Source organism: Amia ocellicauda, chromosome 14 (genome assembly GCF_036373705.1).
Source record: "Amia ocellicauda isolate fAmiCal2 chromosome 14, fAmiCal2.hap1, whole genome shotgun sequence".
Lineage (NCBI taxonomy): Eukaryota > Metazoa > Chordata > Actinopteri > Amiiformes > Amiidae > Amia > Amia ocellicauda.
The window spans coordinates 10,936,246-10,961,857 of NC_089863.1; the positions used below are offsets into that span (position 1 = coordinate 10,936,246).

A 25,612-nucleotide genomic window follows, 5' to 3' on the forward strand; every position below is an offset into this window, starting at 1 on the left:
CATTCAGACATTCAGTTTGGAGTTCAGGAGATTGTCTTGACCAGGACCACACCCCTAAATGCATTGAAGCAACTGCCATGTGATTGGTTGGTTAGATAATTGCATTAATTAGAAATTGAACAGGTGTTCCTAATAATCCTTTAGGTGAGTGTACAGTGAGGGGAAAAAAGTATTTGATCCCCTGCTGATTTTGTACGTTTGCCCACTGACAGAAATGATCAGTCTATAATTTTAATGGTAGGTGTATTTTAACAGTGAGAGACAGAATAACAACAAAAAAATCCAGAAAAACGCATTTCAAAAAAGTTATAAATTGATTTGCATGTTAATGAGGGAAATAAGTATTTGACCCCTTCGACTTAGTACTTGGTGGCAAAACCCTTGTTGGCAATCACAGAGGTCAGACGTTTCTTGTAGTTGGCCACCAGGTTTGCACACATCTCAGGAGGGATTTTGTCCCACTCCTCTCTGCAGATCCGCTCCAAGTCATTAAGGTTTCGAGGCTGACGTTTGGCAACTCGAACCTTCAGCTCCCTCCACAGATTTTCTATGGGATTAAGGTCTGGAGACTGGCTAGGCCACTCCAGGACCTTAATGTGCTTCTTCTTGAGCCACTCCTTTGTTGCCTTGGCTGTGTGTTTTGGGTCATTGTCATGCTGGAATACCCTTCCACGACCCATTTTCAATGCCCTGGCTGAGGGAAGGAGGTTCTCACCCAAGATCTGACGGTACATGGCCCCGTCCATCTTCCCTTTGATGCGGTGCAGTTGTCCTGTCCCCTTAGCAAAAAAACACCCCCAAAGCATAATGTTTCCACCTCCATGTTTGACGGTGGGGATGGTGTTCTTGGGGTCATAGGCAGCATTCCTCCTCCTCCAAACATGGCGAGTTGAGTTGATGCCAAAGAGCTCGATTTTGGTCTCATCTAACCACAACACTTTCACCCAGTTCTCCTCTGAATCATTCAGATGTTCATTGGCAAACTTTAGACGGGCCTGTACATGTGCTTTCTTGAGCAGGGGGACCTTGCGGGCGCTGCAGGATTTCAGTCCTTCACAGCGTAGTTTGTTACCAATTGTTTTCTTGGCGACTATGGTCCCAGCTGCATGGGGATCATTAACAAGATCCTCCCGTGTAGTTCTGGGCTGATTCCTCACCGTTCTCATGATCATTGAAACTCCACGAGGTGAGATCTTGCATGGAGCCCCAGACCGAGGGAGACTGACAGTTATTTTGTGTTTCTTCCATTTGCGAATAATCGCACTAACTGTTGTCACCTTCTCACCAAGCTGCTTGGCGATGGTCTTGTAGCCCATTCCAGCCTTGTGTAGGTCTACAATCTTGTCCCTGACATCCTTGGACAGCTCTTTGGTCTTGGCCATGGTGGAGAGTTTGATCTGATTGATTGCTTGCTTCTGTGGACAGGTGTCTTTAAGTCCCTTTAAGAGAGTGCTCCTAATCTCAGCTCGTTACCTGTATAAAAGACACCTGGGAGCCAGAAATCTTGCTGATTGATAGGGGATCAAATACTTATTTCCCTCATTAACATGCAAATCAATTTATAACTTTTTTGAAATGCGTTTTTCTGTCTCTCACTGTTAAAATACACCTACCATTAAAATTATAGACTGGTCATTTCTTTGTCAGTGGGCAAACGTACAAAATCAGCAGGGGATCAAATACTTTTTTCCCTCACTGTATATATTACACACACACACATATACACATACATATAATTTACGTATAATATTCTTCTTCTACCTCTCACTAACGACACCACCAAACTTTGAGCTTTTGGCTTTAACACTGCTGCATCAGTTCCCCTCTGAGCTGGGGCAGGGCTACAAAGTAAATGGAACTGTGAATTTCCTGAGAAGTGTGTAAGAAAAACAAACTTCAGAGCTTCCACCACCTTTAATGAAGCTGAAATACAGTGTAAGGGCACAGAACAATTCCATGTGTATGCAACCTTGCAGAAAACATTCCATTCATTTTTGGACAGACACAGCCTGAGAGAAAGTGTCCACCCCCATTCTCCCATATACTGACCTCCCAACAATTACACCCAGTCCAAAATCTGTCAGTGAACTAATATAACTCATCTGTCTGAAAATGAATAATCCTCCTTCATGCTGATAGTAATAATCATCAAAAATCATGTAAATAAAACTTAAGTGTTGCCCTTGTAAGAAGGCCTTAGACACTCCGATTCAGATTATGATAAAACAATTAGGCCACTACTATGGTCATCACAAGGCTGAAACGATGACCACTGAACCACAGTGGGGTATAGAGCTTTTGGTTTAGTGCACGCTAAGAACATTAAAAAAATTATAGAGAAACATAAAAGCATTCAACTTATATTCTTCCTGACTTCCTTCCTCTCTCCTAACACAAATTATATGGTTACAGACATGATTCATGCTTTTACAAACATTTAGTGCATTTGTTTAGGAAAGGCGTGGGTGGACAGACAATGTTGCAAAATGGGAGGAATAAACAAACAAAAGTAAGGGAAAAAAAGCAAAGAATCATGTGACTGTATAGAACTGCACAATGTGTTTTTGCTTTGAAATGGGACTCCTAAATATACACTTTGTGCAAAACTGAAGCTCTCACTAAATTTATGTAAAAACTTCCCCCACAATCAAGGAGACCACAGAAGCTACAGAACCACAGCTCTTGCCATTGACGACTGATGATTTCTATGTTATGATAAATGGCTGAACTGGAGGGAACGACTGGCAGCTGTGACTGCAAATCAGCAGAAAATAACTGAAGCAAATTGAAGGCTTTTTGAATAAGATAGACATCTAGGTGGTAGGAAATAGTACATGCTTCCTGTTTAGCAGGCCTCAAACAGCAAAATTGTGATGACAGTGAAGTCCTTCATCTGTACAAAGTGCACATTCCTGTGCCTTTTCCCGCTAGGGGACTTAATCCATGATCTATCTTTCTTTTCTATTGTACGGCATCAGCCTTGGTTTTGGAGCACTGTCTTGGTTGACTTGAGTACAAAGAACTGTGTTTCCCCCAGTTTGTAAAAGCATTGAGGTTAGGGACAGCATTTAACAGAGGGGCAGCAGATACTCTGTTCTTTGTTTCTGCTCCCATCCATTCAGAGTTCAGTTTGAGTCTTCATCTGAAATCATCCTTATCTTTTGTACATGTTAGTCATTTGCTGTGTAAATCAGCATTGCATTCATTCATGGTGTGTCAGTTACTTAGTATGAAGCTTTTATTTCAGCAAAACTCCTTGCTTAGTTTTCTTATGTATGCACATGTATATATGTATGTATGCAATTTTACCTTGAAAGTGTTTGAAAAATGTCCTATTATGTGTATTATTATTACTACTAGTAATAGTAAGAGTACTTTGTCTATTTGTATTATATATTTCTAGATTCAATTCAAAATCACTACTTAAATCGGTACTGACGAATTTGGAAAATTAAATAGTCATTGCGAGAAATGAAAAGACCAGAAGAGAGGAAAAAAAAGCCCTTTGGTGTCATGAGGCATAAGGTGAACTCATATACATCTGAAGAGACATAAAAACAAGATGCCACGCTCTCTGTGAGAAAACCTACAAATGTTTCCCCTACACACAGTAGTGCCCCTGCCTCTTACTCATGCAAAAGCAGAGCCCGTTCCACAACTGAGACAAATGACATTAATAGAATAAAACATCTGGCATCTTCAGATTCAGCCACCTTGCCCCCCCCTTCCCACTCGGCTCTTGTCCTCACTCTCCCCAGGCGATGCGGTACACGTTCCCTAGGCTGTCTCCGCAGGCCATCTCAGTGGGGCAGCTGGGGCTCAGGGCCAGACTCACCACAGGAGCCTGGCACAGAAACATGCCAACCTGTGGACATGGAGCAAAAATTACAAGATGAGCAGAGGAACAATCAGTCAATAAGGATAACACTTTACTTTGTGTCGCTAATTACTGTGTATTTACACTGTAATTACTTGGTAACTACCAGTGTAATTATGCCTATTTACATTGTAACAAGTAATTACAGTAAATACACGGTAATTAGGGACACTAAATGTAAAGTGTTTTTAAAACTCTACCCTCTATCCCACCCCACATCTTTGAACAAGCTGCCCCCCCCCAGCACCTGTTTCCTGGTCCCTCGGTCCCACAGCTTCACACTCTGGTCATGTGATGCCGAGATGATGGTTCTCTCCGTTACCTTCAGCACGCTGATCTGGTCTGTGTGGGCCTGTGAGACACAGAGTCACACTCAACCAGCTGTGTGGATTGTAGATATACACCTGGAGAACACACACTGTACTGTATATATACACTTGGAGTACACACACTGACTGGACCCCCTGTTCGGTACTGAATATATATATACACACACCTGATGCACAGATACATACAGGACACACCATATATACATCTATAGAGCTGCTGCATATACTGTATACCTATATGTATAAAGTGTGGACACAAACACCTGCTGTGTACTTATTAGAACCACTACAGTTCTCCTACCTGCTTCTTGCTAATCCAACCCTTCTCATCTGGGAGAGCCTTGTACCAAATATTCCCACTGGAATCACCACACACCAGCACATCTGCATCAAGAGAGAGAGAGAGAGATGTTACTGGTTGGACCACCCCAACACAGAGGTCTATGAAGCTGAAGGTCAACCAGAGCTCATTTCGGCCTAGACTTGCTTGACTGCGGGAACGATTACCTAGCCCTCCCCCTTCCTTACCACTAGATGGAATGAGCTGCTGCTCAAGACTCGGGGGACGGTTAGCCTTTTTGATTTACAACATGCAGGAACTCCGATAAGGACTAAATCCTGCCTCCCTTGAACACAGGTTGGCCATGAGCTTTACCTTGATGAATGGTGGCAGCCGTGGTCCAGGAGCTCTTGTCAGTGTCTGAACTCTCGTGCTGATCCAGGTCCAAGGTGTTGAACGCGTTAGAGGTTATCCCCATGGCGAACTGAAATAAGACGAGAGAAGAGTCCCCATTGCTGTTGCAGCTATTGTTATTGTTACTCTATCCATTACTGTTCTGTACCTTTATCTGTTAATGTTGGTTTATCTGCTCCCCCATCGTTTCTGTAACTTCAACTGTTACCACCACTGCTATGGTTTTCCAGTTACTGTAACTTCATCCATTACTGTTACTTTATAAGTTCCTGCCACTGTGGCTTTATCCATTAGTGCTACTGTAACCGTTTCCATTCCTGTAGCTGCTGCTGCCACAGTTGTAGCTTCACATACCCTAAACCTTAAAGCCAGACTTGTTGACCCATCTGTACTCCGCTAAGTAAGGAAACAAGATTCAGAAGAATAAGAAAGTACTCACAGCGAAGCCCACTTCTAAGGTACAATCGTCTGCCGCAACCAACCACAGGCTCTTGCTGTCATTCTCTTGTATTCCAAGGATGTGAAAGCTGTCCATCCAGCTGGAATACAGATGTTTATTTAATCATTTATGAAACCTCTCACACCTTCATTTTTAATCACTGTACATTTTCTGAGGATAATTGATATTTTTATCATATTGGGCATATTTTGATACACTATGGTATGGATTGTCAAAACCACATCAGATGAAGTCATTTAAATAATAAGAATCAGAACAACTGCCCTACCGCTGTCAGCCCTTATGACTGACTCTCTCTATGCACCCCTCTCCTTCTCCCTTCAACCACCGCCTTCTGCTTCTCTTTCATCCTCACTCCCTCCCATTTTTCTCTCATCATCTGTCCTTCCCTCTTTCTGTGCCCCAGACGTCTCTCTCTTGCTCTCTCTCAGATACTATATATTCATGTAACTATCCATCCGCTACAGCTCAATCTCTTCATTGTCTCAGAGAAGAGTGATGCATACTCAATGGAAATATGCATGGGATCCATCGTGTGAATGATGCTGCCATTAGCGCAGGCTCCCAACAGCACACAGGAGTAGTGCAGGAAGAGCACGGAGGAGTCCACAGGGTAGGAAGACAGCGGCTTAACCCTGAGAAAGGAGAGAGAGGGGGGGTGAGAGAGAGTGATTGAGAGGGGAGGGGGGTGAGAGAGTGAGTGAGAGAGAGGAGGGGGAAATGAGAAAGATAGGAGTCCCCCTCCCAGTTTGAGCTAGATGCTCCTTTTGTGCTCACTGTGCTGTGGTCTGTGGAGGCGTCCACTCCAGTCTCCATGTGGTCACCGTGTTGTCCAAACAGGCCACTGCAAACTCCCTCTCTGACATGAACGCCACAGAGCTGACCAAACAGTCACTGACCTGCAGCGAGGGACACAATCAGGGTCACGGTTGAGCAAGGGACTGACAGCGGGTGAAGAGGATTACAATGACCACTAATTAGGTATAAATATATTACACTTCCTGGCACATGTTTAACGAGACCTGGTGACCTGTTTAGGGTGTGCTTTTTGTGCGTCATTGTTCGAGTGTGTTCATGAGTATGACTATGCATGTGTGTGTTCCTGCGTGCAAGTGTCCATGTGCACGTGCGTGTCCTAGGTGTTTCTCGGTTACCTGCATGCTGCAGATGACAGAGTTCTGGTGCCATATGCACAGCTGGCCCTGCCCGTGCCCAGACACCAGCAGCTGCCCACAGGGGGAGAAGCACAGAGCCGTGGTGCCCCCCTTCTTGGAGACTGGATTTTCTGCACAGAACAGCACAGATGATTAGAGCCTGGTAAAATAACTACATTTACTATGGAAAATACTAAACTGTTAATATGAAGTGGGACATTTGTGGTAGGTTAATAACTTATGTCCTTATGGTGTATTTAGTATGTATATATACATAATTACAGTGTGGGGTAATGTGTTGCCTATGCTATGGTGTATCTATACATGTATTAATTTAACAACATAAGTACTTATGTGCATCTATGTGTTGTATTTACCCAGTTCTTACAGCACAAAGTATTATACAGTGTTACCATACACTGAAATTAAAAGCAAGCAGAAGCCTGTTCCGAACTAGTGGAGGACAGAACTGCATGACTGATTGCTATTTTTGGTTGGCGTCTTAAAGTGACAAGGCTTATCCGCTTTGCTGGATTGTTACCAGTGAGGTCAGAGATCAGAGGTGGCGTTATTATTTACCCATCGCTGTGGAGATGCTCCAAGCTCGCATGGTGCGGTCTTCGGCCACCGTGAGGAACGCCGGTACTTCTTCCTCGGGAGCTGAGCCGCGTATCACTCCGCTGTGGTCCGACAGTGAGCCGCGGTTCTCCACCTACACAGAGGGAGGATCAGTGGATTACACTGGTTTCAGCTGTGATGCAATTACATATTTCATACTAGTATTCTATGTTTAATTACATATTTTTTTAGTTTGTTATTAACACTTGTTGCAGTGTCATGGCTAATGTAATTGCCAGCATTATAAAGCATTTTTCCTCTTGTTAATGAGACAATCCTGCGTTAGGGTCCTAGCCACCCCGAGGATAGCAGGTCACCCTCTCACCTGCAGGGGGAGCCACAGCTGCACCGTCCCATCGTCAGACGCTGTGGCAACAGCAAGATCCTCGGACTTGGTGTGTTGGCTCTGGATCTCACCTTTAGCACCTAAAAAAGTTAATTAATTTAATTAATTGATTAATTAAATTCATATACAGTCATCTTGGGGAGCCATAGAAGTGCTGAGGAGGTGTGGAGCTGGGGCCGTCGACGTGGATTCAGAAGCAGCTGCTGCTTTAGATAATTGCATGCCGTCAGCTCACAATCAAGAAGGAACAAAGGCGAGTATCTGTCATGGAGCACTCTGCTCATCTTTACCACTCCTCCCATCCCTCTCATGTCCTCCTTCAACCCTACCCCCAAATGTTTTTCTCTCCCCTTCACCCTCTTTCCCCCTACAACCCTAACCCATCCCCCAATTACTTTCTCCATCGAAAATCTCTCTCTACATCCCTTCCTCTCGTTCTCTCCGTTTTGCTCCGACTGCAATCTCATCCCTCTCTCATTCACGCTCTGACCATGTGTTTCTCCAACCTGACCTCCCCCTCTTTAGCGAATGCTTACCAGAGTGCCAGTAGGCGGTGCAGTGGTGTATCCTGGCCGAGTGAGCTGGGATCCGGGTGACTTCCACTCCCGATTCCCACTGCCACACTGCAAGCTCCCCGCTGCCCGAGCCCGCCAGCACATACTCACCCTGATGTCAACAAACAAACAAAGACAACCGTCAACCACTCCAAACAATGGCAAGGTCAACAACTTGATCTGGTCTTGGCTGCAGAGTGAATTCTTGGACAGAAAATCATATCAGGACAACTACTACTAATAGGGGAATCAACTCAAGCACAATGACTTAGGCCCGTCTCAAGGACTCACCAGACTGCACACTGAGCTCAGGGGGGAGTCCTGCCCCACAAACTCCCTGAAGCACTGGCCAGATGCAGGGTCCCACACTCGCACCAGGCAGTCATTGGAGCAGCTCACCTGTCACAGGAGACAAGAGAGGGAGAGAGTGAGAGAGTGTGAGTGAGTATTAATATATTTTATACCAGCAAGACAACTTAGAAATGTGAGTGTAATTATACACATGACGTGATATCAGTTCTGAGACAAAATTCCACAATTTTAAAAGATATGTATCGAACGTAGAGAGCTGTAAATGTATCTATCTGTCCATCCCGTGGCCTATGCATCCCTCCATCCAGCTCCTCACCAGGGTGCTCTCAGTCCAGGTGCAGCCGGTGATCCAGTCAGTGTGGCAGTGCAGGAAGGAGCGCGACAGACGTGGGGGAGACGCACTTACATCCCACACTAGCAGAGACTGTGAATGAGAGAACCAAACAAACAACCCCCTGAGAAACGTCTGCAACTCCGTCACGAACATGCCATCGCCGTTTGAAAGCTTAACAAAATACAAGAGAGACTCTAAGGCCTAGATAAGAGCCAAACATTACCCTGTCTGTGAATCCCGAAGCACATAGCCCAGGGGTAGTCAATTATTTTGTGTCAGTCCAAATTTCTTGGTCAAGGTATATTCAAGGTCCAGACATCAGGGGGGGGGGAAATCACACCTTCAAATGATCGTTTCCATCACACACACAATTCTGTGAATTAGTAATATACCTAGTTGCTTATATTTAGTACATTAATTTGACAAAGTACAAAAATAAAACGTTTATATCAATGTAAATATTAGTAGTAAAACTGTTTCAGACCACTTTAAATTTTAATTTGTTAAAGATTTTTGTAGGCATATAAACATAATATAAACTTTCAAGCATTTTGTATGTTATTAGATTCAAGTCTATACCATTTACCCTTTGCCCCACAGCACAAAATTAATGTTGAAAAATGAGGACATGATGGTAAATCAGGGCGGGGGGTCTGGTGGTCCTCCCCCAACAGATTTTGACAATTGAAGACCTGAAATGCGCGATTCTGCGTTATTTCGAAGTCGAAAAACATAGCTCAAAATCTTGGACATATCTTTGCTTCACAACCGCATATCACCAGTGAAAAATCACACATCAACCGACATTGACAAGCACCAGGAACCTAGTTTGCTGCACAATCACAGTTCTATTTTGGTGGGTCTCTGAAATTGAATGGGTGAGGATGCACAAGTCCCTGCTAGAAATATGCATCTTCATTGGAAATCAGCTGTTTCCGCCGCTGATATAGGAGTTTCTAGGTGAACACAAGCAATGGCCCCGGTCATGTGTGCACTTTTATATTTTGGAGGCGAGGTTGAAATATGTCCACATGACAAACGATCCACAGTTTATCTGTTTATTTATAGAAATCAGGAAAACAAACCAAATACCTTTTTTGTTTTTTGTATTTTTGTTTTTTGAGGAGTACAAAGAGACGCTCTTGCCCCAGTCCAGAATATGTAGGCAGCACTGTGGATAGCAAATGGAGGTTAGGGCTCTGGACTCATAACTGGAAGGTTGTGGGTTCAAATCCTGGGTGGGCCAATGCTGTTGTACTCTTGAGCAAGGTACTTCACTTAGACTGCTCCAGTAAAATGCCCAGCTGTATAAATGGGTACAAATGTAAGTTGCCCTGGATAAGAGCATCTGCTAAATGACAAATAATGTAATGTACAGAGATGCCGAATCTGGAATCTGCGAGCAATCAACTAACAGGAACATGAGCTCTATATATAAGCTCTCACCTACTGCTGTTTCAACCACACTGCACCAAGTTACCTTCAGACACTTCTCTCCATACATCCCCTCCAGACCACTGTGGTCTTCCAGTGCCAGAAAACTAACTCTGCCTCCTCCTTGTAATAGCAGTTTTATTAATCCCTGTTAGATAGCACTTCACAGAGCTTTATTATGCTTCTGGTGTTTTTGATTGTTTTCCTTCTTGCTTTCTTCACCTTGACTGTGACATCTTGACTCAGCTTTTACAATCCAGGATGTAAGACCTCATATATTGTATATTGGCGAATAGCCAGGAAGGGCTACTACTGGGTTCCACACAATAACAAGAAGTGCAACAAACCTCTGTAACATTACATACAAAATAATAATAATAAGTTAATTAAAATTATTCTCGCGGTCCAGTCAAAAGTGTCTGGCGGTCCTGATTTGGGGTATTGACTACCCCTGACATAGCCTGACATCTGTTTTATGTATAAATACTAGAACATTTCAGAATTCCCGCTCAGTCGAGATCTGACCAATTCACCATCATAGAGAATTAAAATAAAGTATTTCAATAATTAAATTATTTTATGTGGTTTTGTCTCATGTATGTATGCTTCAGTTTACAAAGTTAAACCACTTGCTCATCAATCAGGGCAAAATCCAAACCAAAATGTTGCCTTCAACACCCTTTTTTTTTATACATAGTAGAAAATGCCATCTGCCAATAAGTTAAACTATGATACAGGTTTGTAATGTGCAGCTTATGGGCAGGGCAACGTTATGATTCAGGCCCACCTTAAGAACATAAAGTTTACGAACGAGTGTCCATTAATAACTGAGTGATCCAAGGATCCTATCCAGTCTATGTTCTAGAGCAGCGATATCCTTCTTGAAGTGTGGAGCCCAGAACTGTACACAGTATCCAGATGAGCTCTAACTAGTGCATTTGACAGTCTGAACATTACTGCCCTTGTTCTCAATTCTACACTTTTGACAATATACCATAACATCCTGTTTGCCTTTTTTTATTGCTTCCCCACATTGTTTGGATGGAGAAAGTGAGGAGTCCACATAGACTCCTAGGTCTTTCTCATGCGTTACTTCATCTAGTTCTATTCCTCCCATAGTGTAATTATAGTGGACATTTTTGTTACCTGCGTGTATTACCTTGCACTTGTCCACATTGAAATTCATCTGCCAGGTGTCGGCCCACAACTGAATATTATCGAAGTCTCTTCGAATAGTCTGTGCTGCAGAGATTGTATCTGCTGAGCCACCGATTTTGGTATCTGCAAATTTGACAAGTTTGCTAACTATCCCAGAGTCGAGATCATCCCTGTGGAACTCCACTAACAACCTCACTCCAGTTAGAAGCAACTCCTCTAATTGACACCCTCTGCTTCCTACACATCAACCAGTTTATAATCCATCTACTTACATTACCCTGAATGCCTACAGCTTCCAATTTTGGTAGGAACCTTGTCAAAATGTATCTGAAAATCTATGTATATCATATGCTTTCACATGATCTACAGCTGCAGTTCCATGTTCAAAAAATTCGAATAAATTAGTAAGACATGATCTGCCTCGTCTAAACCCATGTTGACCATCTCCAAGAATATGGTTTTCATTAAGATGCTCCTCTATTTTCTGTCCAATCATTTTTTCCAACATTTTAAAGGTGATGCAGGTGAGACTGATTGGTCTGTAATTTCCTGGCTCTGTTTTGTCCCCTTTCTTGTGGATTGGTATGACATTTGCAGTCTTCCAGTCAGTTGGCACATCCTCTGTTCTAAGTGTCATTTGGAATATTTGAGTTAGCGGCCTATAAATAATTTCCCTCATTTCTTTAAGTACTGTTGGAAATATACCATCTGGCCCAGGTGATTTGCTTTTAGTTCTACTAGTCCCTTTAGTACCTCCTCCTCATTTATCCTGATCTCTCTTAGGGTTTGACTGGACTGATTGTTGACCTGTGGCATGTTATCCATTTTTTCCTTTGTAAAAACCTCTGTGAAATACTCATTTAGAACATTTGCCACATCTTGTTAGTCTTTTTTGCTCTTTATCTGTTTCACTTCCTACCTTATTGACCTCTTGCTGTTGTAATACTGAAAAAAGCTCTTTGCATTAGTTTTAGCTCCAAGAGCTCTGTTTCTTTCTATTTCCCTCTTTGGTTTCCTGATCCCTTTCTTAAGGTCTCTTTGCAGCTCAACATATTCTATGTATTTTGTTTAGTCTCGATCCCTTTTGTATGCACTATACAACATTTTCTCTATTGATATTTTTTGCATACCTCTATTAAACCATTTTGGCCAACATTTTTGGTCCTCAATTTGCTAAAATTTGGTACAAATTTCTCCGTAGTAGTAGTATATTCTTAAAATATAACCATCCGTTTTCAACTGACTCTTCTAAGTGCCGCCTCATACCTTCAAGATTTGCTTTTCTAAAATTGTGACCATTGTTTTAGACTTGGACCTTGTGTTTTGAAAGAATGCCTCAAAGCTAACCATGTTGTGATCACAGTTTGCTATTGGTTCTCTAACTAGTGTTCCTCTGACTATCTTGGTCAATGCATGCACTCTCTCTGGTTGGTTCCCTGACAAATTGAGTTCGAAAGCAGTCATTTACCATCTCAGCCATTTATATTTCTGCTTCTGTAGTCCCCACTGGGCTTTCCCAGTCTAAGTTTGGGAAATTGAAGTTCCCCATTATAACACTCACATCCTTGCTACATGCAGTCCTGATTACATTGTACAATGCAACATCTTTCTGAATATCTGAGTTGCGTGGTCTGTAACACACTCCTACCACTAATCCTCATTAGACTAACCTCATTAAGACTAGCTCATTATTGGTATCCACTTACTCCTCACTCCTTTACCTGGTCTTTGCCACCTGAGAGAAGCTCCTGACCATTGGGGCTGAAACAGAGACAGGTGACCCCTCCGGTGTGGCCTCTCAGGACAGAGGTTGGGGCGAGATCACCGGACTGACCGGCCTGATCCTGCAATGACTGGACTGACCACAGACTGACGGTGAAGTCCTCTGAGACAAAGAGAGGAGAGGGAAGGATAAGTGTGTCTGCTTTATTACACAAAGGAGAAAGAAAGTATCTGGCAATAAGGTGTTGAACAGTCCAGGCAAGCAGCGTCTAATTCACTAGCACAGAACCAAATCCCATCCAAAAATCGACTGAGCTAGAGCTTACCCGACGCTGATGCCAGGAGATCTGGGGAGCAAGCCAGGGCAAGAATGGGCCCTCGATGGCCCCCCAAACGGCACAGACTTCTCATGTGCCCCTCCGTCTCTCTGCACCACAAGCGCACGATGTGATCATCACCGCCAGACACCAGCAACTCGGCCTGGCTCTCAGTCTGCAGCCAAAGCAGGCACCGCACAGATACTCCGGGGCCCTCGCTCGCCCACCGTCGCTCTCCTAAAAGGCGAGAAGGCAGAGAGATGGAGGAATGAATACTTGTGATTTCTATACCTCTTATACAACCATTGTTGATCCGCTGCTGGATGAAGGCCTCCTCACTTGCCTTGATCTAGAGACTTTTTTCAAGATAACACCAGCAAAGCCTCCAATCTCATCTTCCCAACTTCTCAGTGGTCTTCTAACATAGCCAAAAATCATAATTGAACCAGAAGTCAAACTGGGAAGTATTGCATGCTGTGAATCCCAGAACGGCCTAGCCATACACACACTGACAGACCTACCCGAATCCCGATGGTACAGGTGGATCCCGTCGCTTTGGTAACCCACAGCAACGTAGTCCCCCGCGACCACCACGCACAGGGCAGGAGATTCCACCATTGCTGAGCGGCCGGACCCCTGCCCCTGGGATGCTGTAGACCGTTCCTATGATACAACAGGAGAGGTGGTTAAATACTCGCCCACCCTCACTGTACTGGACAGCACCGCCCATTGGAGCTGCTTGGAGCCTGATAGGTGGGAACAGCATCAGCCTTTCACTCACCATGCTGTCTCCCAGCTGGCCGATAGAGAGACCCAAACTCCCAGACCACAGATGCACCTGTGACATGGAACAGGGGGAGATGATAATATAGTACAGACACCTCAAATGAGTAATTGAGAGAGAGAGAGAGAGATGGAGAGGACAGAGAGGGACAATCGTGTCCGAAACCCATCTCACCATGTTGTCCGAGCCACCACTCAGCAGGAGCCTGCCTCCCTCCATGAACTGCAGCACCTCTGTTGCCCCCTGGTGGGCCCTGTAGTGCCCTACACATTTCCAGGTTGGTGCTGACCACAGCCTCACATCCCCAGAGAGACAGCCTGAGGTCAGGAGCCCCCCAGACGGAGAGAAGGACAGGCTGCGGACAGACACCTCATGACCTGATAGAGTCTGGGAGGAGGGAGAGGGAGAGAGAGTCTCGTTGAAAGACAAGGTTTCCTGTGATTTACAACACAGTGAAGTCATAAATAATGCACACAAATCAGAGAAAATGCAAAGTAATGAAACCAAGTAGTGATTAGAGTGTTTGTTATTTTTAAATTTATTACATTTCATATTAAAAAAAAATAATAAAAAAATTCAAGAAACAGGAATTGACCTCCCTGCAGCTTATGAAGAGCTTTATCCACTCACCGCCACACTCTGCCCGGTCAGCCAGTTCCAGAGCCTCACCGCCTTGTCCCAGCCACCTGCCACCACCAAATGACCCTCGGGGTGAAAGGTCACACAGTTCAAAGGGCAGGGGTTGTTCAGGGTGGCAGCCAGGCTGCCCTTTGGCACTGCCCACACCTGGAGACAAGAAATTAATGATGGGAATTAAATAAGTGCTAGCTGGATACAAACAGTATGTAAAAAAGAATGGTGAAAAACTGAAGAGTCTCTCGAACCTTCAGCTTAGAGTCCAGGGACACTGTGGCCAAGTTCTTCCTGTCAGTGGTGACATCACATCCCGTGATGCTGTTCTTGTGGGCATCAACTTCCACGGTCCTAGAAGGAGAAGATAGATCTAGTTGACTCTGACCAGTTCCTCATCCTAATTTGTTTTGTTGTCTATATCAGTGCTTCTCAAACCTGTCCTGGTGTATCACCTACCCTGCTGGTTTGTGTTCCAACCAAGCTCTCAATTAATTAATTGAACACTTAATATAATTCATTTGATTACATTTGACTCTTTAAATTGTGTAACTGATCAAATGTTGGTTCCTTAATAATTTCCTTATATATAGTCTCAGCGCCATGTTGGCGGAATCTATCGCAACGCTTTTCAGATGACCTCATGTCTCATTCACAGGTTAGACATTACAAATATAACGAACGTAAACATCTTATGTACGGTTAATATGTTTTTTAAAAATAGTAGCCGCGGCACAACTTCCATTCTCGCGCTCGCTCTGCACAGTGTCAAGGTTCCCGCACTAATGACGTGTGATTGTCTGCGCGAACAAGTTGCGCGGCGGTATGCAAATATAGATTGACAGACAGGAAGGACATCCTATCATTATTGGTCAATCCTTTTTTTAGTCCTGTCCCTTCCACAGAAGATATTTTTATTTTACATTTAGACCACTTAAATTATTGATTGCTATCAGGATGTGAAGAGACTTTCAACCAGTATAACAAAAAAAATGTTTCTGTAAAAGATTGCATACCCTTTAACTTAAAACCTCTAGTATTAAAAAACAAGAAAAGGCTTTGATTTAGGAAATTACTACTTCAATTAAGGGTTCAATTAAGTAATTGAGAGCTCGGTTGGAACAAAAACCAGCAGGGTAGGAGGTACTGTAGGTTTGAGAACCACTGGTCTATATAAGTTTGCCTCATTCATTTATGCATCAATTCACAACTTCAATCACTTGCCTAGGCCAATGTGCCTTAACCAATTTTTACCCTATTGTTTTAACTCTTGCTATATAAAAGTAGTAGAACATGGCTTCTGACAAATAATTCAATTGCAATGCGGTACATGCTTGTAATTTGCAGGTAAGGAAATGATTCAATCTGGCTGAGGCCCAGCTGAAATTGGTGAGACCGCAATTATTAGAAAAACATTGACATCAAATAAGAGGGGAGAAATAGCTAAATGTGGAACCTGCAACCACTGTCGATGTCCCACACTTCTATCTGCCCATCGAAGGAGGTGGAGCCCAGAAGCCCCTCCTGCAGGAACACGCACCCTGAGATGCCATCGCAGGAGCTCATCAGTGACCTCACTTCCTGTGACAGTGACCAATCACAAGACAAGTTACCCAAAACACCACTTCTTGACAAAAAACTAAAGCTGCAATGTCCAAAAACTTATATTCTCACATGGAACTTTAGTTGTCCAAGTAGTTTAGGAGGTAGTAACTTCCTAATGGTGATGGGGTAAACATTAAGTAAAATATTTATGATCCATCTATTTCAGGCTGTAGTGAAGGATTCAACTATTATAATGCTAACACAAAGCATTACACCTGGATATTAAATACACCTTCTTTCACTCTGGTTCTGCTGTAGCAAAGCACAACCATACAAGTCTAGCCATACCTGCCCAGTCTCTGTGTTGATGATGTGAAGAGATCCTTGCCCAGTTCCCACAACTGCCAGTCTGCCCTTCGGCTGCATGCTCACACAGGTTGGCACAGAGTGAAAAGTGGTGACTGTGTCACTGTGGGGGGTGAAGGGGAACGATGTGGGATTTTACCCATACAGTGTCTATGTAGTTTTCCCAGGCACTCTAGGCATACCTCATAATACCTTTACAATTGCATACCAGTTTGGATACTTGGTTCAAACTGAAGCCTGGTTAAGACAGACACACTGAGACACAAAGGGAAACACAAGGACATCCATCTCACATTGACCCTTACGTGGCCTTCTTTTGGATTTCGTGTGGCTTGTTCAGCCACCTCAGCAAGCGCACCGAGCTCGTCTCCTTTCCCACAATCCCTTGGGCCCAGACTTGGGCGGCGCAGCCCTCAGGTTCATTGAGAGCTTGCTGGACAAAGAGTGCCGGCCAATGGGAGAGGATGGGGGCGTGACGACACAGAAAATCATGGCATGCCTCCAGCTCGCCATGGGTCACCCCATCTTCCAACTCCATTGAGGAATCTACAGCATAAGAATCTACAGTGGGTCATTTGAACTACCTATACATATACATATACACACATACACACATACATACATATACACACACACATATGGTCAGCCATAACATTAATGACCACCTGCCTAAAATTATGTAGGTCCCACTTTTGCAGCCAAAACAGCCCTGACCCGTGGAGCCATGGACTCCACTACACCTCTGAAGATGTGCTGTGGTATCTGGCAGCAAGACGTTAGCAGCAGATCCTTTAAGTCCTGTAAGTTGCGAGTTGGGGCCTTCATGGATCGAACTTGTTTGGCCATCACATCCCACAGATGCTCGATTGGATTGAGATCTGGGGAATTTGGAGGCCAAGTCAACACCTGAACTCATGATTCATCAGACCAGGCCACCTTCTTCCGTTGCTCTGTTGTCCAGTTCTGATGCTCACGTGCCCATTGTAGGCGCTTTCGGCAGTGGACAGGGGTCAGCATGGGCACCCTGACTGGTCTGCGGCTACGCAGCCCCATACGCAACAAACTGTGATGCACTGTGTTCTGACACCTTTCTATCGGAACCAGCATTAACTTCTTCAGCTATTTGAGCTACAGTAGCTCATCTGTTGGATTGGACTACGAGGGCCAGCCTTCGCTCCCCACGTGCATCAATGAGCCTCGGCTGCCCATGACCCTGTTGCCGGTTCACCGCTTTTCCTTCCTTGGACCACTATTACTGGTACTGACCACTGCAGACCGGGAACACCCCACAAGAGCTGCAGTTTTGGAGATGCTCTGACCCAGTCGTCTAGCCATCACAAATTGGCCCTTGTCAAAGTCGCTCAGATCCTTACTTTCCTGCTTCTAACACATCAACTTCGAGGACAAAATGTTCACTTGCTGACTAATATATCCCACCCACTGACAGGTGCAATGATAACGAGATTATCAGTGTTATTCACTTCACCTGTCAGTGGTCATAATGTTATGGCTGATATATAGACTGTATAAAAGTGCAATAAGACTAATTATATTGGTTAATACAATTACAATGTGTACAGAAGAAGCTGCTTAAATATTGCATATTGCAGAAATTCTATTGTAACAATACTACTATGAAATGTACACATGTGGACAATTGCTAATGTTTTATAGAGAGCAAGTGAGGGAATTTAAGACTTGGGGATGGGGACATAGGAGGCCGTGGCTGGTTTGTAAGGAATGTACACGCTAGTGTCTCTGTGAGGGGCTGCGTACTCACCAGACAGGCTGAAGGTGTCCAGCAGATGGGAGAGGAGGCCCAGCCGGACATGGGCATGCAGGAAATGGAAACTGGACAACAGGGAGTGCAGGACAGCCAGCTGGCCCCCCTTCACCTGGTGAGGGCAGGGAGACACTGGCTCAAGATTTAGACAAGACAGAGTCCCAGGACACAGAGCCCCACAAACTTGAGACACTAGACTCAAGACAGAGATAGTCAGTGACTCCCAACTAAAGTCATTGAATTGAATATTTACTTATTCATGTATTTTTAGCAGTATTCAGGATCAGAGTTAGTTCTGACCGGCATACTGACCAGGTGGAAGGGCAGGTGACGGAGGGCTTCGGCCTCGCAGTGCAGGAAGCGGTCTCTGCCACCTGGGTCAGCCAGCGTCCAGAGGTGAGCTGGGAGACACATGAATAGAGACACAGAGACCATGAGAGACACGGAGGGAAACGAGACAGAATGAACACCTGTTTCTTAACAGTATCACAGCTGGCACCTTTCAATTCACATCTGGGGCTGACTGGTGAATTGTCTCCTATCCAATTATGGTGTAATTAGGGTCAGGAAAACAAGCATATACAATATACACGGAACTGACACACTAAACAGACTGGAATCTATTACACAATATATTTGATTATATATTATAACCATCAGCATGCAAGTCACTGGGGATAACATCCTATGTCAGTGAACATTCAACCCTCTAATAGCAAATGGCTCAGTCCATCTTTCCTTGAATGTTGAACTAAGGCAACAACCAATTCTTCTTGGCAGGGGGGAGGGCTCCAGTACTGTACCTGCCAGCAGAAGGTGGGCCCTTCTCCCGGATTCCTGGCTTGGCAGAAACTGCTCCTCAAAAGCTGATCTTACATCGTCATTGGCCAGACAGAAACGGGAGTCCGGGTCTTGGACGTCAGACTGGCCAATCATGCTGGAGGAGAGGTGGGGCTAAAGTTTAGGCTCTCTCTTCCATTCCTTCGTTTATGAATTAAGCAATGAAAGAACAACCAGGAAATGAAGAAAGTCCTTAAACAGAACAGAACGAGACTAAAGGAACTGAGGCTATCAAGACATACCTCTGTATAGTCCGGGCCAGCTCTGAAAAGGTTGCCATGGGGATGCGGCTCCCGGGTTGCCTTGCTGCACGCATCACTTCCTGCCAGGCAGGCTCCTCCCCACTTCTGGTGGCCAGTGTATTGCACATGCACAGTAGGGAGTACAGGTCTTGCTCTCTCAGACCTGGCAGACAAAAACAAGTTCCCATTGGCTCTTTCCATGCCTACTTGAACATGTGTCCATCTTATCTGTCTGCCACCTCCAGTCCACCTGTCCACTGATCAGTCCATCAGTGTATCTAGTCCAGTTGCACTCAATTGGTACATGTGTGTACGTACAGAAGTGCAGCCTGTGAACTGGCAAGGCAGGCAACTGGGGAATTTTTGCCTAGGGCCCCAACAGACTCTAGAATCGCCACTGCGTACGTAAACTCATGCATCAGTGTGTGTAGGTGTAAATGTTTCCTCACCAGCCTGGCTGACGGTCAGAGCTCCCAGTGCCCCGGACAGCAGCTCGGCACCATACAGCAGCTTCAGGCGAGACAGAGAGTGCTGGACCAGCTGGCCCAGGGACGAGGGCAGAGTCTGCAGGGCATCCTTCATCTGAAACACAGCAGCATGGTCAGAGCCCCGCAGGCTTCACTGACACACACATCCCTAAATCAGGAACGGATTGCTTTTGCTCTGATCAACGTAAACAAAGAGTGGAAGTCAAGGAGGGGGGCCAGGCGGCTGCAGTCCCACAGGGACCCCGTTCAAACCCCTTTCAATGGGATGAAAACCAGAGCACACAGCAGCCCTGGAGGACTGGATTTGCCTGCAAGTTTCAGTCATAGTTTATTCCCCCCTCGCTCCTATGCGCCACCTATCCCATACTTTTTAAACACAGTTTAAACAAACTAAACCAAACAAAGAGATATTCAGAGGGATGCTTAAAGACTGAGCTGGGGAGGTGGGGGTAATCACTCTACCTTCTCAAACACCGCGAAGGCCCTCAGCTCCTCACAGGCCAGGCGCAGGTAGAGGGGGCTGACAGAGCCCTTCTTCATCAGGAGAGTCTGCAGCTGAGAGGCACAGCGAGAGGAAAAAGTGTCACTATGGGGAGCTGTAACTCTGGGCCATTGGTCTCCTGTACCTAACAGGCAAGAACCCTTCACCGTGTAGTGGGAGTGCTTGATTGGTCTCCATTTCTAGAATGGGTGATGTGTCGCCATTCTCCTGGAAGCGTCATGGCACGGTGCTGGTGACAGCGGTGCGGTGTGGTGTGGTTTGGTGTGGTGCAGTGGGTAGAAGCAACTCCAGGTTTGTGGGTTTACATCCCTGCCACACAAGCATGGTACATTACCCAGAATGCTCCAGTAAAATAACCTAGTTTAAATAACTGAGGGAGCTGCTGGGGGTACTGCATTGCCATGGGAAATTGAGCGGTGTTTGGCTAGCGAAACTGCTCTGGTTGTGAACCTGCAAACTCCAGCCTACACCTGCCAGCTTCTTCCATATGCACACGTGATTAATTTACACCATGCCCATTTCCCTGGCTACCTGGTTGTTGAAGGCCGAATCGCTCAGCTTCTTCCCGTACACCGCTAAGCCCTTCTGGACGATCTCCTTCCTGTCCGGCAGGGAAAGCTTTCCCAGGGGAAATGGCACAGTTGCCTTCCTCTTGGCCAGGGACTGTTGGAGTGCAGAATTGGAGGTGACGCTCAGCACCAGAGTCACGCCCTGTAGAGGAGGAGGAATAAATACAAAATAATAAAAGAAGGACGAAGGAAGGAGGAACGGCAGAATGGAGTTCCCTTTGTTAGATCACAAACTTTTAACAGGCTTGAGAAAATATCTTATTGCAGTGTAGCAGGCATCAGCATGTGACGTGTATCAAGGCTAGGCTTAATAGACCTAGTGTGGCAAAGCTCAGCTCAGCAATTATATCCTGTAGACAGCAGCATTCAATAGCAGTACTGCCCCAGCACAATACACCTAATTAAGTCATACTGCAGTTCTCCTACCTGAGGGAGGTGCTGTGGGATCCAGTCAGAGACCGGCTGGCCCTGGGCATCCTGCAGGCAGTCCGCCCCATCGACCAGAATGGCCAGCGGCTGTTTTTTACGGGCAACACAGAGTGCATCCAGCTGTGTGTGAAAATCTGCCAGCAATTCCCTGGGGAAGATGCAAAAAGTGTCCGATCAAAATAAGCTCTGGGAGGTGACACAAGAGGTTAGCAGAACTGGGAATCACTTTAGCTAGGAACACAGGCATCTCCGATGCAATCCAATTCAGATCAATTCAAACCCTGTGAGCAACTGACAACCGAAGCTGCTCCTATGCTGCGTTAATCAATTATCTTTTGCTTGGAACCGCAAAACAATGAAATTTGATTCTCTTTTACCTGTATGTAATGGGAAGCTCAGTTTCCCTCGGTAGCCTCTGCTCCAGCCATTGGGCGAGACAGCGCAGCAGCTGCTCCACTCTACGAGATGATTGGCTGGCCTCGGCAAAGTAGGAAATGACATCGTAGGAGGGGGTCTTGCCTGACGGGCACTTGAGCTCATTAGCCAGTGCGGCCTGTGGATTGGGGGAGGAGAAATTATCAGTCTAACCTACCAAATCTATATACAATACAATCTATTCTTATAGGGTGTGTGTATAAAATCTTCTAGTTTTGGCAGACATGTCCATATGAACCAGTAAGACAATGGAGCTCTCCCAACCTTCCCCAGTGAAATCCTAATTAAGACCTTGTTACATTACCATAAAAACCGTCTTCCCCTCTCCTGGACCACAATGGACAAGCACCGGCCCTCCCTTCCCAGACTCTCGGATTTTGCCGGCAGCAGTGGCGACCAGCTTCCTCCGCCCCTGACACTGCCGCTGCTGGGCTTCCTGGTACACTTCCTGTTTGGTGACCTCTGAGCCCGCCTCTGAGCCCTCGTCTTCCTGCATGGACACACAAGTGCAGGGAGAAGGAGAAGGAGAGAGAGAGGTTGTGAGGAAGATAGCAAGAAAGGGAGAAAGTACAAAAGAGGGAGATAGTTACCCCTGAACACACAGTTCTCTTAATGGACAACAAAGATACTGCTCGCTGCACCATTCATGAAGGTTGATCTCTGTCATTTCCATGAATATGACCAAATCTATTTTGTGTGCACATATCCTATATGCGTTTTGTTTAAGCTTTCTCAATCATTGTAAATGAACTAAATGTCTAAATGTCCATTACAATGTTTACATTGTATTATTTGTGTGCCTATATACCTTGTTTCTATGGAATGCTTTTATATAAATGTCGCATCGTAATGTCAGTGTACAATGTTGGGACAAAAAAAACGTTTATAATTAGGTAAGGGCAGTCCACCACCATTCTGCACTGACCTGCACAAACTGCTCCAACAGCGCCCCCCAGAGGTCATCCAGGACGGCTTTCCTGAACACCTCTAGACCTGAGGTGCAAGGCTTCCCGTCGATGACGCCGCCCCACTGGGAAGGGTAACTGAGGGGAAGAGTGGAGAGGAAAGAAAACGAAACAAGGTGATGAGGAACGGCAAACAAACTGTCTGAACACAGTGTGGCATCTTAAACTAGTAGGCCGATATGAAAGTTAATCGTTAAGAACCCAGTGCCACACACAAGCTACACAGAGAGGCCTGAAAAATATATCTTTCTCAAGGCTGCTGACTGCCTGTGACACATACATCCCACTGGGTTGCTAAGCATTAGGTATGTTACCATAGTAGTCATACAGTTAGGTCCATACATATTTGGACATGGACACAATTGTCATCATTTTGGATCTGTATGCCACCAAAATGGATATGTTTTAAGTTTACACTTTCAACTTTAATTTGAGGGTAGTTACATCCAAATTGGGTGAACGGTACAGGAATTACACCCATTTTTATATGTGCCCCCCCCCAATTTGAGGGGCTCAAAACTGGACAAACTAACATAATCATTAATTAAATTGTGAATTTCAATACTTGGTTGCAAATCCTTTGCAGTCAATGTTGTACTAACGGGATCCGATCTTGATCAATTGTGTTGGAGATCCGAGCTCAAAAATGATCCTGTGTTTAGTGTTGAGATATTTTGCAACTGGCAGATTTCAGCAAATAGGTAACATTATTGATGTAGATAATTCTTGTTAAGCACAGATAAACACAAATGTGACTTACATTATTTACAAAGATTTGCATTTTCAAATAATATAATGTCGAACCGTGCTTTCTGTTTTTGTGTCTTTATGGTGAGATGTAGTTAATGTGCGATTCGGTTTTTATTTACTCTCATTGTAAAAGTTTTTTTTTTTTTTTAATACTCGAGTTGCTATTGCTGTGTTGCCGGTTTGATCTTGTAGCACTACTGGGTATGAGAAAAGCACCTTATAAATAAAATTGATTATTGGCTTGTGAAAAAGTAGACGGACCCGGTGACCAAGGATGGTGGAATAAGTGGCAAATAAAGCAGATTGTCACCAATAAAGTTATCACGTTTATTAATTCAAAGAGTCCACCTGAGCAATCAGGTCTGTGCAATACATTCAAGATGTGAAGCACAAGAACAGGAACTTTGCACATTAAAAAAACTTGCCAGTAAAACTAGGCTTTATGTAAACAAAATAAACTGAAAAAATACAGCTAACTCCAGGCTTAAGACAGTTGAACAGCTACCATAAGCTTGCTTTGCTTATTTAATGCACTGGCTGAGAGCAGCCATTACCTTACACAGGCTTCGACAAAACAGAGCCCCCACAGGTTGAGGTAAGGCCTATTCTATCCCCTTCCTGAAGCTCCTCCCCTGATTGGACCGGTCCACTTTTCTAAACATACTGGTAAGGCTAAATGTTCTATAACCTTAATTCTTATACATAAGCTTTTAGTTCCAGAGTAGTACATTACAAAAAGAAAAACACATTTATGCATGACATGACAAGAAAAAGAAAAACAAACTATTGTCATACATCTACATATGAACATATGCATTAAGGAGAAATTTCCTTGGCACTCGGTGCCCCCTGCTTCTGCATGTATGGTCCAGAACACTGTCTGAAAGCAACCACTAGGTGGCGCTCCCAGGCCCTAGGAGCAAACACAGCTAAACTCAGACCCAGAAGCAATGAGCTCCTCTGCAACCCTATAGCGTTTACCTTTCCTAAACAGATAAGAAAACAAAAAGACATTACAAAAAGACAGGGCGCAACAAACTTTCACAAAGCGCAAGGCACACATATAAGCACAAACAAAGTGCGTCTTTTCCAGTCTTTCACCAAGAGTGAATGTCTGGTGCGTTTACCCACATGACTTTACATGGAAGCTCCGCGGGAGCCATTTGCGCAAAGTAAGGATCTTGAGTGGTTTATGTTAAAGTTAAATTTCAATTCTGCGGCAATGTCTTTAGCATTAAATGACGGTGTGGGTTTAATGCATCACCATCAGTGTGCACTTGTTGTCATTCAAAACACTAATGTTCATGATGAGGTCGGGAAAAACGCACCATCACATGGCTAATTATCCACACCAGTGCAAGAAACTGGAAAGGTTGTGTACTTTGTGAGATTTTAATGGACCCAATGTGCTCTGTCCTTGACGTACAACAAGTGATCATGTCGGATCCAGTGGCAAAGATAAGCACAGTGACATTAAAACGCATTGGGAAATGTAGTGAAAAACTAAGCTAAATTAATTAAACTCATCAGCAAAAGCACAGTACAGTATACTTTTCTGAAAGGTTTATGATGGTCATTGAGTCATTAGAGCGGTAGAGCTCGCATCCAATCCTGTTTTCTGATCCTGTTAGTACAACTTGCCCCAGATGCTGGGTTTCTTCCCTGGTGATGCTCTGCCAGGCCTGTACTGCAGCTGTCTTTAGTTCCTGCTTGTTCTTGGGTTGTTTTGCCTTCAGTTTTGCTTTCAGCAAGTGAAATGCTGCTCAATTGGATTCAGGTCAGGTGATTGACTTGGTCATTGCAGATCATTCCAGTTCTTCACCTTAAAAAAGTCTTGGGTTGCTTTCACAGTATGCATCGGGTCATTGTCCATCTGTACTGTGAAGCGCCATCCAATGAGTTTTGAAGCATTTGGCTGAATCTGACCAGATAATATAACCCTAAACACTTCAGAATTCTTCCTGCTGCTTTTGTC

General features: G+C 44.6%; 1 protein-coding gene and 1 long non-coding RNA gene across 4 annotated transcripts in view; one reads left to right on the plus strand and one right to left on the minus strand.

Annotated features, from left to right (window-relative positions):
• Positions 1-1,899: 1,899 nt before the first annotated feature.
• The window catches only part of LOC136768674 (telomerase protein component 1), a 38,474-nt gene continuing 14,761 nt past the window's right edge, over positions 1,900-25,612 (minus strand). The window contains exons 23-56 of one of the 2 annotated variants that reach the window (XM_066722983.1): positions 22,848-22,965; positions 22,227-22,412; positions 21,865-22,040; positions 21,485-21,635; positions 21,021-21,200; positions 20,450-20,542; positions 19,949-20,081; positions 19,500-19,662; positions 19,221-19,354; positions 18,730-18,818; positions 18,415-18,529; positions 16,940-17,180; positions 16,617-16,737; positions 16,180-16,304; positions 14,978-15,077; positions 14,724-14,879; positions 14,268-14,480; positions 14,091-14,147; positions 13,831-13,972; positions 13,319-13,546; positions 12,992-13,155; positions 8,661-8,768; positions 8,324-8,431; positions 8,015-8,144; positions 7,458-7,558; positions 7,094-7,226; positions 6,515-6,645; positions 6,138-6,259; positions 5,867-5,995; positions 5,340-5,439; positions 4,862-4,970; positions 4,508-4,590; positions 4,125-4,229; positions 1,900-3,865 (exon numbers count right to left, since the gene is read on the minus strand). In XM_066722983.1, the coding sequence (XP_066579080.1) occupies positions 3,746-3,865; positions 4,125-4,229; positions 4,508-4,590; positions 4,862-4,970; positions 5,340-5,439; positions 5,867-5,995; positions 6,138-6,259; positions 6,515-6,645; positions 7,094-7,226; positions 7,458-7,558; positions 8,015-8,144; positions 8,324-8,431; positions 8,661-8,768; positions 12,992-13,155; positions 13,319-13,546; positions 13,831-13,972; positions 14,091-14,147; positions 14,268-14,480; positions 14,724-14,879; positions 14,978-15,077; positions 16,180-16,304; positions 16,617-16,737; positions 16,940-17,180; positions 18,415-18,529; positions 18,730-18,818; positions 19,221-19,354; positions 19,500-19,662; positions 19,949-20,081; positions 20,450-20,542; positions 21,021-21,200; positions 21,485-21,635; positions 21,865-22,040; positions 22,227-22,412; positions 22,848-22,965 (4,564 nt within the window). In that variant the 3' untranslated portion in view covers positions 1,900-3,745. Of the gene's footprint in view, positions 3,866-4,124; positions 4,230-4,507; positions 4,591-4,861; positions 4,971-5,339; positions 5,440-5,866; positions 5,996-6,137; positions 6,260-6,514; positions 6,646-7,093; positions 7,227-7,457; positions 7,559-8,014; positions 8,145-8,323; positions 8,432-8,660; positions 8,769-12,991; positions 13,156-13,318; positions 13,547-13,830; positions 13,973-14,090; positions 14,148-14,267; positions 14,481-14,723; positions 14,880-14,977; positions 15,078-16,179; positions 16,305-16,616; positions 16,738-16,939; positions 17,196-18,414; positions 18,530-18,729; positions 18,819-19,220; positions 19,355-19,499; positions 19,663-19,948; positions 20,082-20,449; positions 20,543-21,020; positions 21,201-21,484; positions 21,636-21,864; positions 22,041-22,226; positions 22,413-22,847; positions 22,966-25,612 lie in introns of both variants that reach the window. The other variant, XM_066722982.1, reaches the window with a different exon arrangement.
• LOC136768683 (uncharacterized) lies at positions 6,252-22,958 on the plus strand. 2 transcript variants are annotated; one of them, XR_010822012.1, is made up of 5 exons: positions 6,252-6,341; positions 6,474-7,527; positions 7,609-7,731; positions 8,004-8,469; positions 22,869-22,958. It is a non-coding gene; the product is annotated as an uncharacterized LOC136768683 (long non-coding RNA). The 2 variants fall into 2 exon arrangements; XR_010822011.1 differs by lacking the exons at positions 6,252-6,341; positions 22,869-22,958 and adding an exon at positions 8,653-10,687 and having other exon boundaries at positions 7,410-7,527.